Source organism: Carcharodon carcharias, chromosome 19 (assembly GCF_017639515.1).
Source record: "Carcharodon carcharias isolate sCarCar2 chromosome 19, sCarCar2.pri, whole genome shotgun sequence".
NCBI classification, from domain to species: Eukaryota; Metazoa; Chordata; class Chondrichthyes; order Lamniformes; family Lamnidae; genus Carcharodon; species Carcharodon carcharias.
The window spans coordinates 23,937,956-23,955,707 of NC_054485.1; the positions used below are offsets into that span (position 1 = coordinate 23,937,956).

Sequence of the window (17,752 nt, forward strand, 5' to 3'; positions counted from 1 at the left end):
GCAATGGAAGGACACAGTCATTCATTCTATATCTAATTCACCATTTGATACTTTTAACACAAGTAATTTTGGTGACTTGTACTAATTCCTGTTAACCCATCACTCCTGTGCTCACTGACCTACATTGGCTCCCAGTCCAGCAATACCTTAATTTTAAAATTCTCATCCTTGTTTTCAAATCCTTCCGTGGCCTTGGTGCCCTTCTGTTACCTCCTAGCCCCAACTCCGTGACATTTCTGCATTCCTCCAATTCTAACCGCTTGCTCATTCTTGACTTCCTTCACTGCTCCATTGGCAGCCATGCCTTCAGCTGCCAAGGTTGTAAACTTTGAAACTTCTCCATCTATCTCTCTTTCCTCTAAGACAGTTCTTAAAACCTATCCCTTTGACCATGCTTTTGATCACGTTTCCCAATATCTCCTTAAGTGTCTCAGTACCAAATTTTGTTTGATAATGCTCCTGTGAAGTGCCTAGGTACATCTTACTACATTGAAGGCACTATATAAATGTAAGTTGGTGTTGTTGCTATTGAAAGGTGAGAGATTCAGAGAGGATAAAAAAACAAGAAATTAACTGGTGAAACATTACCTGAGGAACACCGAACAAACTGAGAATGCTGGCTGTGATGATAGCAGCATCTGATTCCAATGGACCGATCACCGCTGTGGCTAAATGTTGGTATTTATACTCAAACTGGGCTATTTCCACGGCATACTCTGGAGGCCGGGACACAAAAGCAAATGCTCCTTGGATATCAATGGAGATTTCACAATCATCAAATATCTCATACCCCAGAGTGACATTCGGCAGAAGAGAACTCGAATTGTTTATCTCCTCGATTGCGAACCTCATGGTTTGAAAATGTATATATCCGTCATCTGAAAACCTAGTGAGATATATTTTTTTTAAAAAGGTGCTTATTTTCAAGTAGTGTAATGGATTTTCTGTGCTGGAGATAAAAATAAAGAAGACAAACCTTGTTGACATGCCGGACTCCTACCAAGAAGTTTATTGTAGGGATGAATGTCGGAGTGGTTGATACCCAACCTGGTATCAGACTTTTGGTGCTGGGGAATTTTTTAAAAAATTGAGTTAATGAAGGATCAAGAGGGACAGCAGCAAGACTGGAAAGAGTAAAAAAAATGAGATAAACCAAGAGAATAGAAATACTGCCAGATTTGGGCTGTGTTCAGATTGTGCAAGGGTCAGGATTTTCCAGCTCTGTCGTGGGTGGGACCTGCCGTGGGCAAGGCAGAAGTCCATTGACTTGCGGCGCAACCGGAAGATCCCAGTGGCGGCCGGGTGTGGAAAATCCCGCCCAAAGAGTGGAAAACTGAAAAAAAAAAAGACTTGGCATTTCTATGGAGCCTTTCACGACCACGGGACATCCCAAAGCACATTACATCAACCAAGTGCTTTTGAAGTGTAGTCACTGTTGTAAAGTAGGAAACACAGCAGCCAATTTGTGCACAGCGAGCTCCCACAAACAGCAATGTGATAATAACCAGATCATCTCTTTAATTTGATGGAGGGAGGGAAAAGAATCCCCCCATATTGAATCCCTAAGAAAAGATTGCATTGGAATCTGCGAAATTAGTCTGGATTTCAACACATGCAGGGAGGAAGAAGACAGTAATGAATGGAACAAGGGATGGAAGTTCAACAGTGCCATGGCCATAGCAGTATGGATCAAATAGAGAGGAAAGAAATATTTCAATGGGGGCAGACCAACAAATGTGCGTATGGAGAAAATAACTGTGGCATAGAAATAAAGAATTTGCATTTATATAGCATTGTTCACCTCCTCAGAACATCCCAAAGCATAAGTACTTTTGAAATGTAGTTGTTGTTGTAACATGGTAACCAATTTACGAACAGGAAAGTCCCACAAACAGAAATATGATAATGATCAGATAATCTGTTTTGATGATGCTTTACTGGGGGATAAATATGGACCAGGAAAACAGGGAAAACATTGCTCTTCTTCAAAAAAAAAATCCCAGGGGATCTGTAAAATCCACCCGAGAGGGCAGACAGGGCATTGGTTTAATGTTTCCCCTGAAGGATGGCATCTTGCCTCCCTCAGTACTGCACTGGAGTATGAGCCAAACTTTTGTGCTTAAATCACTGGAGTAGGACTTAAACCTGGAGCTCTACTGCAGGCAAGGATGCTATCACTGAGCAACAGCAGACACTAACACAATGGGAGGCTAGAGGTGACAGCCTCTCCTATCCTGTCAATATATGTGGGGAGGTGAGTGAAGAAAACTCCTCAACATGTGACAATGATAGTCAATTACACAGAGACCATTCCTTTAGCACTAGGACCAGTCCAAGAAATGCTTTCTAGGTTAGCTACCTCAATGTTTTTCTCTGCTATTACTCTACAAATTTGAATTTTAGCTATAGTTTGTATTCTTTTTGTGTGTGTCGGCTAACTGAATGTTGATTGCTCCTTACCTTTTACACGTGGGAACTTTTGGCTTTGAATGATTCTGGTTCGATTCAACATGGATCTGAAACAATCCTCCAATAATGTAGTCCCCAGGCATCTTAAGTTGCATCCAACAGCATTCTGCATCAGCATTAGTGAAGTCTTGTGCAGAAAAGCACATCGCAAGCAACACAAGGTGGAACATCCTTAATGTTAAGAAGCATACTATCAGTGCCAGGCATCAATATAAGCTGACAATGACACCAGGAGTTTTGTACCTACCCCAACATTGGCTTTGTATGGAAATATGAACACATAACAGTGTTTACATAAGGGAACAAAATTTACATAAAATTAATGTGAGGATGTCTGCATATCATAATGCACACATTTGAATGAAAATGATGTGGCCAAACCTTCATCAAAACCCATCTTTCAATGGCTGGATAAAATCAACACTTGAGGTGAGTGAAGCTTTTATTCACGTGACAGACCTAATTTATCCTGAGTTCCTTGAATCTGTGCTGCACAATTCTGAAAATTTCTGGACTAGGCCGCACCGTCTCTACTTCTCATTGTCTCTTGAGTCCCCCTAACTGAATAAAGAGCAAAGATATCCCACCTTATTTTTGCTCAACTCTTTGTTATGGCTTTCCTCTCACTCCTTCATTCCTGTTTTTCCTTCTCTTTCATTTATGTTTTGTCACGTTCATTTTTGTATTTATCTCTCACATCTCTACTTCTGTTTTGCTTATTTTCTTTATATTTCTGTTTTTTTTATTTGTTCTCAGTATGGGGGTGACTGACAAGGCCAATGGTTACTGACCATCTAGAGATGCCCTGTGAAGGTAGTGGTGGGTCTTCTCTTTGATCTCTGCAATCCACATGATGATGGGCATTCATCTAATGACAATGAGGGGACAGCGATAGTTGTCCAAATTAGGATAATATGTCACTTGGAGCTGATGGTGTTCCCACAATATTGCAGCTCTCGTCTTAATCGCAACAACAACTTGCATTTATGTAGCACCTTTAATATAGTAAAACATTCCTAGGTGCTTCACAGGCACAGTATCAAACAAAATTCGATACCAAGTCACTTAAGGAGATGTTAAGACAGTGAACAGCTTGGCAAAGAGATAGATTTTAAGGAGCACCTTAAAGGAGGAGAGGCAGACAGATTTATGGAGGGAATTCCAGAGCTTAGTGCCTAGTCAGCTGAAAGCATGGTCACCAAAGGTGGGACAATTAAAATCAGGGTTGTGCAAGAGGTCATAATTGAATTATCACAGAGGCCTTGGAGGGTTGGAGAGCTGGAGGAGATGACAGAGATTGGGGCTGTTGGGGGGTGGGAGGGGGTGGAGACAGGTGGCATTGATGTGATTTGCTGCAGTGCAATAGATTGGGAGGGGCGTGGTGTTGGGGGGCAGTTAGCACAGTTAGCTAGACAGCTCCCATATGGATCAGATGAACACCAATAGCATGGGGCTCAAACCCCATTCCAGCTGAAGCAGATTCAGGGCCTTCCTTCACACTCTACTCATAGTAAAAAGAACATAGCACTTTGCCGTGGTTCAGCAAATAATCATCAAGGACCTACCTTTAGACAAGGAGCTGAAGAAGATCCAGTAGATTATACATACTGCAGCCACAGTTCATCAGTAGAGAGGTGGACAATGAGTCCAAGGCCAGTGGCATTCTTCAAGTGAACTGCTTCACCCTGCATGCTGAAGAGCTTTTATAGCGTTGTGGCTACTTCAATCCAGGTGCATGGTGAGTGGTTCATTACGTTTCTGATTTTAGCTTTGTAGATGGTTGAGAGGATTTTGAGGGGTCAGGAAGTAATGCACAGACTAATGTCCAGATATTGTAACAGTGGTGCTGATATGGCTAGTCCTGTTAAACTTCTGATCAATAGTAATGTCCAAGATGATGGGGACTTGTGATGGTGGTGCCATTGATGGTCAAGTGGAGATGAATGGGCTATCTCTTGTTCATGCTGTTCAATAGTTGGTACTTATAGGTTGTTAATGTAACCTGCTACTTGTAATCCTGGCTCCTGCAGTGGGCTGAAATGATCAGAGGAGTCATGATCAGAGGAGTAATGAATGCTGTTGAACACTATGGAATTATCAAGGAACATCCCTATGACTTTATAATAGAAGGAAGGTCATTGATAAAGAGCTGAAGGTGGTTAGGTTGAGGGTGCCTATCTTCTGATATCCACTGGGAGAATACAGGGATAGGGACAAACTGTCATATTTTTCTTAGTGCATTTTACCAACATGCTAAAGTGGCAAAATACTAACCTTTAGCTAATGACTGAACAATTGCAAGACAGCTAGATGATTAATATTAAATCTGGAGATAAACTGGTCATCCAGGAGCTCAGTGACAACTAATTTCATTAAACTCTGGGCAGGGGGCTATAATAAATAACCAATAACCAATGTCCTCTGAGTGCAGAGAAAACAGTAAAGACCATCAAACAGTTAGAGAAATAACAGACAGAGAACTCAAGACAGCCATGTTGCTAACTTAACTGTGAACTTTGCCCAGTGGTCAATGAGGTAATACTATTTAAGAACATAGGAACGTAAGAACAGGAGTAGACCCTTTAGTTCCTTGAGCCTGTTCTCCCATTCAATAAGATAATGACACTGATCTGTGATCAAATTCCATATACCTGCCTTTGCTCCGTATCCCTTCATGCCCAAAAATCTATCAACCTCATATTTAAAATTAACAATTGGCCTAGCATTAATTACCATGGGGAGGAGAGTTCCAAACTTTTACCACCCTTTTTGTGTAGAGGTGTTTCCTAACTTCCCTACTGAAGGACCTTCCTCCAGTTTTTAAGCTATGTCTAGACTCCCCAAGCAGCGGAAATAGCTTCTATCCACTCTTCGGCTTCCCTTAATATCTTGAAAACTTTGATCCGATCACATCTTAACTGTTCATGTCTAGATCAAGGCTGTGATGATATCTGGCGGAACCCAAACGGAGCAGGTTACTGGTGAGCAGGTATTACTTGATGGTACTATTGATGATTCCTTGTCAGGTCCCTACCCTTTTCTATGTTCAATGCACTTAGTTGTTTGTTTTTAGTGTCAAATTGGCTGGATACAGACACCTTTCACTTAAATTGGCCTGTGTGGCCATAGTCTAGGGAGGGTGCAAATCAGCTCACGCTGATTGATTTTGAGTAAAATCAACTGGAAAATGCTTGCGAACATATCAAGTAAGGACAGCATCAAGAGTATAGTCAATTCAGCGGCTGACTTGCAGACCTGAAATGTTAACTCAGCTTCTTTCTCCACAGATATTCTCTAATATATCGGTCATTTCACGCACATTTTCCATTTTATTTCAAATTTCCAGCATCCACTCATCTTGCATTTGATATTTGATGCACTTTCAGCAAGATTCCTTTTCTCCATCAATTCATCCATATTTTAGTGATTTAGCCTTTCTTCAGGTGTCAGGTTCAATACACTTGGGCAAAACAGTGGTCAACATCTGAACCCTCTCTGAAGCAACACTTCCACCCTGTAACATGACAGCCAGTTAAAAAAAATTTTTGAACAAAAGCGGACTTAAAGTTCTCACACCCTGATGATTCACTGGTTAAAAATTAAGTAACTCATTCTTTCTATATATGCTTACACTTTATAATTGAACGCTTTCAAGTCTGGATTGTTTGATTCTATTTCCTACAATATAAATTACAAACTCAGAACAATTTTAATTATATTGATACAAAATGTGTACTCTTCAAATGTTTAGTTGAACAATTACTTAATAATTTGCACATATTAATTTTCAAAAAAATTCAAATTCTGCACAAATTCTGATAATGTACAACACAGAATCTTACTGCTAATGTAGAAGTATTTTGGTAGACAATTCATGAAAGATTTAATGCAAACTTTTATAACGGATTCCTGTACAAAGTTGGAAATGCAATTTAACAAACTTACAGCACAGATACACATAATTGGGATAGTCAGATGATTCACAACCTAACCAGGCAGGTAGGGAGGGTTTGCATTGAGGGATTTGGGGAGCAAGGTGGGTTGTCAGTGCAGTGTCCTGAGAATTTAAAATCACAGAATTGTTACAGCGCAGAAGAAGGCCATTCGGCCCCTTGTGTCTGCACTGGCTCTCCAAATGAGCATCATGAATTAGTGTCATTCTCCTGCCTTTCCCCATACACTTGCACATTGGTTCTATTCAAATAATCATCCAACGCCCTTTTGAATGCTTCATTTGAAGCACCATACTTCACCTCCACCACATTTCCAGGCAGTGCATTCCAGACTCGAACCACTCGCTGAGTGAAAAAGCTTTTTCTCACATCATATTTGTTTCTTTTGAAAATCACTTTAAATCAATCCCTCTCATTCTCGATCCTTTACAAATGGGGACAGTTTCTCCCTATTTACTCTATTCAGCCACCTCACGATTTTGAACACCCCTGTCAAATCTCCCCTTAGCCTTCTCGTCTCCAACGAGAACAGTCCCAACCTCTCCAATCTATCTTCATAGCTGAAGTTTCTCATCCCTGGAACCATTCTTGTAAACCTCATCTGCACTCTCCCCAATGTGTTCACATCCTTCCTTTAGTATGGTGCCCCGAACTGTACACAATACTCCAGCTGAGGTCTATATAAGGTCAGCATAACCTCCCTGCTCTTGTAATCTATGCCCCTATTAATAAAGACCAGGGTTTTTTTTTGAAAAATATACTTTATTCATAAAATATCTGGAAGAACATTCCAAACACTTTCACAATCACCATCACATAAGTACAATCATATTCAACTTTTACACATGTATCACAAGGTGCATCAATACAATCAATGAATATTACAATCATTTCAATATGGTCAATGCAGACAGTTAGACAATGGTATTGGAGTTATCAACATACATCATGTTGCACTCTGAGGTGCTTCAATACCATTATAATACAATTAGTATTTACTGCATACATTCATTTTAAGCTGTACAGCCCGAGGGGCTCTCAACAGTTCCCAGCCCCTTGGTGCACTGTGGCAGAAAGGTCTTAGACAGCAACCCTTCCCCATTGCGCCTTTGTGGCGGCTGCCCCAAGCTTTAGTGCGTCCTTCAGCGCGTAGTCCTGGACCTTGGAATGTGCCAATCTGCAACACTCAATCGGGGACAACTCTTTGCGCTGGAAGACCAACAAGTTTCGGGCAGACCAAAGAGCGTCTTTCACCGAGTTTATGATCCTCCAGCTGCAGTTGATGTTTGTCCTGGTGTGTGTCCCTGGGAACAGCCCGTAGATCACGGAGTCCTGTGTCACAGAACCGCTTGGGATAAACCTTGACAGAAACCATTGCATCTCTCTCCGGACCTTCTTTGCAAAGGCACAATCCACAAGGAGGTGAACAATGGTTTCGTCCCCACCACAGCCACCTCGAGGGCAACGTGCAGAGGAGGTGAGACTCCTGGCGTGTTGGAAAGATCTGATGGGGAGGACCTTTCTCACCACCAGCCAAGCTATGTCTTGGTGCATGTTGGACAGTTCTGGCGATGAGGCATTCTGCCAAATGACTTTGACAGTCTGCTTGGGGAACCATCCGACAGGATCCACCATCCCCTTTTCCCGCAGGTCCTCTAGGACATTACGTGCCGACCACTGCCTGATGGACTTGTGGTCAAAGCTGTTTCTCTGCATAAATTTTTCCATGAGGGACAGGTGGTACAGCACGGTCCAACTACTTGGAGCGTTCTGCGGCAGTGTGGCCAGACCCATCCTTCGTAACACCAGGGACAGGTAGAACCTCAGCATGTAGTGACACTTAGTGTTTGCATACCGAGAGTCTACGCACAGCTTGATGCAGCCACACACAAAGATGGCCATCAGTATGAGGGCGATGTTGGGCACGTTTTTTCCCCCTTTATCTAGAGGCTTGTACATCGTGTCCCTGCGGACATGATCCATTTTCGACCTCCAGATAAAGCAGAAGATGGCTCAGGTGATCACCACCACACAGGAGTGTGGAATGGGCCAGACCTGCGCCACGTACAGCAACAGCGAGAGTGCCTCACACCTGATGACCAGGTTCTTACCCGCAATGGAAAGGGAGCGTCGCTCCCACGTGCCCAGTTTTCTTTTCACCAAAGACACTCGCTCCTTCCAGTTTCTAACACAGGCCCCGGTCCCTCCGAACCATTCAGGCTTTACCTTGGCTCCCAAGGCCAGTTCGAACTGGTCGCAGATGTGGATCAGTCTGCCTGGGATTGTCACTCCTCTTATGCCCGGATTCTTCCTGATGGACTCAGCAAAGGGTTCTATGCAACACACACACAGGACAGGGGAGAGAGGGCAGCCCTGCCTGACTCCAGATTTAATAGGAAAGCTATCTGATTCCCACCCATTGATTGAGATTGCGCTACTGATGTTAGTGTAGAGCAGTTGGATCCAATTGCAAATTCCCTCCCCAATCCCCATTTTGGAGAGCACATCCACCATATAGGTGTGCGATATTCTGTCAAAGGCCTTCTCCTGATCCAGGCTGATGAGGCAGGTATCCACACCCCTGTCCTGTACATAGGCAATCGTATCCCTGAGCAGCGCAAGGCTGTCAGAGATCTTCCTGCCCGGCACAGTGCAGGTCTGGTCAGGGTGGATCACCAATTCCAGAGTGGATTTGACCCGTTTGGCGATGACCTTGGACAGAATCTTATAGTCCACATTCAACAGTGAAATGGGTCGCCAATTTCTAATTTCCTCCCTTTCCCCCTTGTGCTTGTAGATGAGGGTGATAATGCCTTTCCTCATGGATTCTGACATACTGCCGGCCAGGAGCATACTCTCGTACACTTCTAGCAGGTCTGGGCCGATCCAGTCCCACAGAGCCGAATACAACTCCGACGGCAAGCCGTCGCTTCCGGGAGTTTTACTCATCTCGAAGGACTCAAGAGCCTTATACAGTTCGTCAGGAGTTAGCACTCTGTCCAGGCTCTCCCGTGTACTGTCGGCTAAGACCTCCGTGATTGACGACAGGAAGGATTGGGAGGACGTGCAGTCTGTGGGCTTCATGTCATGCAATCCAGCATAAAAGGATTTGCTGATCCTCAAAATGTCGGACTGTGATGACTTTACTGAGCCATCTTCTTCCTTCAGGCTGCTGATCACAGAGCTCTCTCTGTGTACCTTTTGGAAGAAGAAACGTGAGCACGTCTCATCCTGCTCCATGGAGCGGACTCTGGAATGGAAGATGATCTTGGAGGCCTCCGAGGCAAAGAGCAAGGCTTGCTGGCTCTTCACCCCTTGGAGTTCCTCCTTGACATCGACCCCCATCGACTGCAGCCAGAGCAGGTTCTGCATGTTTTTCTGGAGTCAGGAAATTTCCCTCTGTTCCTTTCTAGCTTTCTGGATGCCTTTGAGGATGAAAAACCTCTTGATGTTTCCCTTGATCGCTTCCCACCAGTGTGTCAGGGACTCAAAGTGGGTTTTCGCGGTTCTCCAACCTTTGTAATCCCTCTTGAGCTCCTCAATGTTCCCTGGGGTCAGCAGTTGCATGTTTAAAGCCCAGGGTTCTGTATGCTTTATTAACTGGTCTCCACCTGCCCTGCCATCTCCTATGCACATATACACCCAGGTGCCACTGCTCCTACACCCCCTTATGAATTGTACCCCTTATTTTAACTTTAATTTAAATTTTATTTTAATTCAACATAGTGCTGGAGGGATGGGTAATTCAGCCGACTAAAAGCCTGGAATCAGATTTGAATTTGAGTTTGTATAAGGCTCCTCACCTTACCTGTGTTTACCTATGCAAAGCTGAACACCTGCCTACCATTCCGTTTGGCTGATTAATTATTTCCTTTTCCAAGGAAATTGTAAAGGAGGGTGGTTGTGAGCAAGGGTGGAGAATGTCTGTCACTCAGTTCCAGATTACAACAGGAAGCAATAATTTCATACCATTAGCTCTCTGCTGGTAAAATATATTAAGTACCCACAGTGACATAGAACAGGCAGACCTGACTCACAATTCCATTTCCTGCCAGGATCTATGCTTTCAGCTGCCTGGAGCCTAAGCTCTGGAATCCCCACACCCCCCCCTCCATAAAGTCATTCTGCCTCTCTATGGGCAGAACATTGCACTCAATGGGCGAGCGCCGACTGACCCAAACGAGCGTAAAATGACATGCGATGACGTTGGGCGAGCGTCTCAATGTCATCACACACTCCCGCGATATTCTGGTCAGCGGGCGTGCACGGGAGTCGGCAGCGCGCCCACCGACAATTAAGCGGCCTATTAAGGCCCTCAAGGAACAAGTTGACTTGAATTCTTCGCTGCCCGTCCATCCGTTTGCTTGGCGGGTGCACGAAAAGGCCAAGCAGCCTTTTCAATTTTGGCGAAACCTCATCCACAGGCGGGATGAGGTTTCATCCAATGATTAAAAAAAATAACTTCATGCACTCATGTTTTACACGTCCCTGCTCGTGTGACAGAGTCACATGAGGGGGCATGTTTTCATTATTTTAAAATTCTCTATTAATATTGATAAAAATCTTCAGCTCCTTGAGGCAGCTCTGTGCCTCAGGGAGCTTTTACTGTGCATATCGGCGTGCATGCGCCAACATCAGCGCCCGTGGTCCTGTTACCCCCCCCCCCCATCCAGGCAACGCTCAGTGCGTGTTTCACGCTGAGGCTGGCCATTAATCAGCCAGCCAGCGTGAAATCCATGTCGGGGCCCGATCACGGGCGTTGAACCTGCCCAACGACCAGAAAATCTTGGTCTATGTGTCTTTCCCCCTGTAATGTGCTCCTTAGCTATGCCTTTGACCAAGGCTGTCCTAATGGTCAGCATCTTCCGGTTGACCAGTTGGGGCGGGGGGGGCGGGACCCGCATGCCAACACCTGAAATGATGCGGGGTGACATCGGGAGTGCATCCCAACGTTACCCCGCGTCATTTAGATTGTCAGTTCGGCGGGCGCGCCTGCCGACTTGTCAACGGCCTATTAAGGCCATTAAAAAAATCAGCTGAACTCATTAAAGGACCTGCCTGTCCAAACTTAATGTTGACGGGCAGGCCGGGAGCCCAGGGGGAGCTGGTGAAAACACACAAAACTTCATCCACGGGCAGGATGAGGTTTCAGGAGCGATTTAAAAAATGCAGAATATTTTACAATAAAGGTTATGGACATGTCCCAACTCATGTGACAGTGTCACGTGAGGGGACATGGCTGGGAAATTTTCTTCTAATCTTTATCCAAAGATTTAAATCAGAGCCAATCTCCCTGAGGCAGCACTTCGCCTCAGGGAGATCTGTGAAAGAGCGCACTCCCAGCTGAGGGAAACCCTACCCCTCCGCCCGCACAGGGAGTGTCCCCTTCCTGACACACGTCGTGCTGGGCGGGCCTTAATTGGCCCACTCAAGTAAAATGGCGGCACGCCATTTCCCCGACGGGGGGGTCGGGTGGGGGTGTGGGGTGGGGTTGCGGTGGTGGGGGGGCGGGGGGTGCAGTGGTGCAGGGGGAAATGTTGCCCAGCAAATCTTTATGTGGCTTGGGGTCAAATTTTGTTTTCTAACCACTTTCTAATCACTATTTTGTAATGTCTTGCAACAGTTGTACTATGTTACAGGTGCAATGTAAGTTGTTGGTGCTGTAGGGTCAACAGAGTTCGCAACGTAGAGCTCCATTCACTAGTATTCAAATGGTTAGATTTTACGGTCAACAGAAAGTAACAAAATGTGAGAATCATCCAAGCCGCAGCAGTTTGAAGCAAGTAGCACATTCAGCGTTTTGGGCTAGTGAGTTGTGTCTTCCTAACATCAGTCAATATGCTCCTTTCAAAATTCATCCACCCCCCTGTCCATAATTCCACTGTGTTTTATTTTCTAGCTTTCTCTCCTGTGCTTAGGCACAGTTCCTCAGACCTTCAGTTACACAGCTAATCCTCCAAGCCTGAGGCTGGGCACTGAACATCATTGACCATGGCAGGCATCACAGCCGAGACATCCCTTCCACCCAACCCGTCATGTTCTGAAATTAAGGATAGAATAATGGGGAAATGTGACCTTGCTGAAATGGCAGCCTATTTCTCTCTCCAACTGGGGCTGAAACAATGGTTTGAACAAATCCAATTGTGACTGCTTTCGTCACACAGGTCATGACCCCTTATTGCATCTATTCTGCTTGATGTGGGAAGGTTTCCTAGCCACAAACACAGGTGGGACTCATTAGTCAAAGCATCTGACTGCAGCCGTGTACTTTGGAGGAAGTATTCCAACTGGAACCTCCACTTTTGTTATTAGAATCATATTCTAGAAGAGTTTATCCAGCTCTGTAGGGAGGTGTTTAAAACTGGCATCAGCTATGACTCAGTGAGCGCTTTTAGCTCAGAGAGATGGTGAGCTTGAGTCCCATTCTAGAGACTTAAGCACAAAGTCCAGGCTGACAGTACAGTGTAGTACTGAGGGAGTGCTGCTCTGTTGGAAATGCCATCTTTCAAATGAGATGTTAAACTGAGGCCCTGTCTGCCTCTCAAGGGGAACTAAAAAGTCCCATGGTGCTATTTTATGCAGAACAGAGGAGTTCTTCCTGGTATCCTGAACAATTTTATCTCTTAACCAACATCACTAAAAAAGCAGATTACCTAGTCATTATCACATTGCTAGTTGTGGGAGTTTGCTGGGATCAAATTGGCTGTCACCTACATTATAACAATGACTGCACTTCGAAAGTACTTTATTAACTGTAAAGCATTTCAATGTCCTGAGGTCATGAAAGGTGCTATAACTGCAACTTCTTTCTTTTTATTGGAGGCAACACAGTGAATCAGCCTCTGAATTGCAGGCCAAATGCGAACAGGGGGCCTGATTTTAATTCTGTGAAGTGAATGGGCTTTGAGCACGTTAAAATTTGGTCTGTAGAGTTCAGGCTGGATCCTGTCACCTGCACATGGGACTTCTATCCAAAACAGAAGCATTCCCCCCCTTACCAAGATTCAGAATTGAGGATAGAAGCTATCAATGGAAAACGGTGTCCAGAAACCAATGACTTTGAACAGTTGTTTTTGACATGTTCCTACTGTCAAGAAGATATAATAATGTTATTGGAAATTATTTTAAAATAGAGCTTTAGTGGGGTCTGTGTCTATGTGTGTGCATGTGTGCGTCTTAATTGGATTAAAGCCAGCTAGTCTGGGTGCTTTGATATATAGTAATTTTGAGATGTTAATTAGATAAACATAAAAGAAGGTAGAAGGTAAAGTGTCAATTTGCATTTGTTAAAAGAAACTATTCAAGACTGCAGGTGAAATCTTACACCTAGCTGGAAGACGTCAAGCAATGTGTTTATTTTTTTCAGCCTATTAATAAAATTGGTGGGATGAAAGGATGTTATTGTTAGAAGAGGTAAAGTTAAAAGCCTAGTGATACAATGGAAAATTTACATTCAAAGACAAAGATATGTATAAAGGAGAAAGGAGATTGTGGGTAAGGGAGAGGTATTTTGAGATCCAACAAGTGCAAGAAACCTCCAGCCTAAAAGCCTCAAGTCAGTATACAAGGATCCAGAGCTGAAAGAAACTCATTTTGTATGTGACTGTCCAGGGCATGCTTTGCCAGGTGCCTGTTAAATCTATGAGTTTTACTGTTGCCTTAACAAAGATGTAACTGAGAGTCAGATTAATTAGGGGATTTTTGTAGTTATTATAGTAGTAATTCTGAGACATATGTATGTGTTTACAATCTTTCTTATATTAATAAATATTCAATTTAGTTTTATAAAACTCTCTTGAGACTTGGTGGTCTTATTACTACTGAATTCAAAGCTTACATCTCAAAACATACAAATTGAAAAAATGGGTTATGACAGTTGTTTCAAGTTTCCCTCTGGGATTTGAACAAGTCAGCCTTTACCACCGGCTGTATCATAATAATATATGCACATTGACACAGAGTTGTGGTCTTGAATCTTAACCTGGTTAGAAAGTCTCACTAGATTATTTGCTGATCACATCACTAATAGAAAATATTTAAATCATTTTTATTGATAAACAGTAAAGGTAATGAACAGAACAAGAATAGCGAGCAATGAGCTACATTAATTACAATAATATTTATGAGATACATAGTCCATTAAATTATACAATTGATCTTGGATATGTGGAGATACCTTAGATGTTTCCCACATGGGCAAACTTCTGACCTTAAAACAGGAATAAAGTTATGGGATTCACTTTATCAATCTGAGCCTGGAGATTCTGGATGGGTCACTGTGCTGCCAGATGTGCGCTGGGCGGTGTCATGATAATAGCTGATTGTGATTGTGGACTCCAGTATTAGACGCTGTACATTACTCTGTACTATATACAGGGTCACGTGACCTGGGGGTCAAAAGTCAGATTCCACACATTGAAGCCTGTCTTTATAGAGCACAGATACTGCAGATATGTGTTCATGTTAGGAAAATGTGTTATCAATAAAGATAGCTCAGCTACAATGCCTGTGTGCATCATTAAAAAATAGAAACAAGACAGATTGAACCGAGTGATCTCTGCGTTCCAAATCCCGGGGACGATGTAATTTGGATTACAGAGGTAAGCACCCATGTCATGATACTGGGCATCCACTCCACAGGGAGATCTGGGGTTTCACACTAGCACCTTCAGCTGAAGAAGTGGATGAAAATAATCCTGTATTGCATTTTGCCCAACTTGGGGCATAGCACTTTTGGAAGGATACCGCAGTTTTAGAAAGTATACAGATCAGTCTACCAGAGTAAAACCAGAGGTCAGGGACTGCAGTTATGCAGTGAAACTAAAGAAGTAGAGATTATTCTCCTGTAAACAGAAAAGGCTAAGGAGAGATTTAGTAAAGGTGTTCAAAATCATGAGAGGTTTTGATGGATTGTAGAGGGAGAAACTGTTTCCATTGCTAGAATGGTTAGTAACCAGAGGTCACAGATTTAAGATAATTGTCAAAAGACCAGAGGCTAGTTAAGGAGTGTGGAGGAACAAAGCGATCTGGGAGTTCAGATACATAATTCCCTGAAAGTGGTGTCACAGGTATTCAGGGTTGTAAAGAAAGCTTTTGGCATACTGGCCTTCATAAATCAAAGTATTGAGTATAGGAGTTGGGATGTTATAGTGAGGTTGTATAAAACATTGGTGAGGCCAACTTTGGAGTATTGTGTGCAGTTCTGGTCGCCTAACTACAGGAAGGGTATCAGTAAGATTGAAAGCGTGCAGAGAAGATTTACTAGGTTGTTGCCGGGTCTTCAGGAGTTGAGTTACAGGGAAAGATTAAACAGGTTAGGACTTTATTCCTTGGAGCGTAGAAGAATGAGGGGAGATTTGATAGAAGTTTACAAAATTATGAGGGGTATAGACAGAGTAAATGTGAGTAGGCTCTTTCCATTTAGATTAGGAGAGATAAACATGAGAGGACATGGCTTTAGGGTGAAAGGGGAAAGGTTTAGGGGGAACATTAGGGGGAACTTCTTCACTCAGAGTGGTGAGAGTGTGGAACGAGCTGCCATCTGACGTGGTAAATGTGGGCTCACTCTTAAGTTTTAAGAATAAATTGGATAGATACATGGATGGGAGAGGGCTGGAGGGTTATGGACTGGGTGCGGGTCAATGGGACTAGCAGAATAATATTTCGGCACAGACTAGAAGGGCCGAATGGCCTGTTTTTCTGTGCTGTAGTGTTCTATGGTTCTAATTTATTTGTTGCAGCGACCTGTTATGTTCTGGAATACACTCCCTGAAAGAGTGGTGGAAGCATTTTCACTAGTAACTTTCAAAAGGGAATACTTGAAAAAGAGAACATTTACAGAGTTATGAGGAAAGAGCTGCAGCATTGGAATTAATTGGATAGCTCTTTCAAAGAGCTGACACAAGCATGATAGGCTGAATGACCTCTTTGTGTGCTGCAAGATTCTATGATTTATTGTTTGCATTGTTGTTTCTTGCCCAACCATAATCAGTCTGTCAGATCGCACTCATTGGGTTTACATTTGATGGAATTAACAGAACCTCGGTTCCATCCAGTATCTCCTGTAAGCTGTGTAGCCAATTGGCCACACAACAACTGAAAGGTCCCCTTGTAGGATACGCACAACTTGTCCCCGTTACTTTACCATGGGGACAATTTTTCCCTCATCGGGTGGGCACGGTGGGGGTGGGCTTGGGGGGGTCTGGAAGCCGACCGCCGCCCGCATTCGGGGCCGGACTATAATTTCACACTGGCAGGCCAATTAAGGCCTGCCCAGCGTGAGACGTGAGTGCCAGCGCTCAGTGCTGCCTGCGTGGGATGGACTGGAGGGTGAGAGTGAACTTTGTGCATGTGCGCGGGTGCACACTTGAAAATCTCCTTGAGGCACAGAACTGCCTCAGGGAGACGAACATTTTTCAACATCAAAATTAAAGATTTCTAAAATGTTATAAACCATGTCCCCTCATGTGACCCTGTCACATGAGCAGGGACATGTCATTAAGTACATTTTAAAATGTTTATTATATGTTTGAAACCGCATCCCACCCGTGGATGAGGTTTCCTAAAAAATGCAAAGGTCGCTTGTCCTTTTCGCCTGCCCGTCAACCATAAGGTTGGATGAGCAGCGAAAAATTTCTTTCAATTACTTTTTGAATGGCCTTTTAATTGTCGGCGGGAGCGCTGCCGACTCCGGTGCGTGCCCGCTGACCGAAATATCATGTGAGCGCCTGATGACTTCGGGATGCTCGTCTGGCATCATTGCGCGTCATTTTACGATCAGTCAGGTCGGGCATGCGCCTGTCCAACGAGCTACAAATTCTTCCCCCACGTGTGCACAACTGCGCAAAAGCTAGGTCTGGACACTTAAATAAATCACCTTCGCATTCCAAAATAACATTGAAGGGAACATTGGTCCTGCCTGTAGCTGTGATGTCACATTGAGCAAGGGGGGGTCACATTGGAGAAGTTAACATTGGAGCTTTTGAAGATGGTCTTAAAGGGACAGTGACCCAGTAGATACAGATTCCAACTCAAATTTCGCTACCTAGATTTGATAAATTTTGCTCCAGAAACGGTCTCAAAAGCTTCAGGCTAGGATCCACTGAATGAAATGGAAGGACATTACAGAGATTAGCGTATTGAGTTCCAATTCTCTTCTGAGTTCTCTAATTTGTAAAATAATCGGTCATGTAACCTGTGCCTAACCGTGTAGCACAGGGTATCTCTGTGCCAGTCACTGTGATTGATTCATGATCTTCTCCACATAGAATTACATAGAAATTACAGTACAGAAACAGGCCATTTGGCCCAACTGGTCTGTGGTGGTGTTT

General features: G+C 43.7%; 1 protein-coding gene across 1 annotated transcript in view; it reads right to left on the reverse strand.

Moving 5' to 3' along the window:
* Positions 1-17,752, reverse strand: part of LOC121291173 (taste receptor type 1 member 1-like) — a 56,052-nt gene that overhangs the window by 7,820 nt on the left and 30,480 nt on the right. Inside the window, exons 8-9 of the mRNA XM_041212264.1 lie at positions 2,461-2,596; positions 589-886 (exon numbers count right to left, since the gene is read on the reverse strand). Coding sequence (XP_041068198.1) covers positions 589-886; positions 2,461-2,596 — 434 coding nt within the window. The remainder of the gene's footprint in view (positions 1-588; positions 887-2,460; positions 2,597-17,752) is intronic.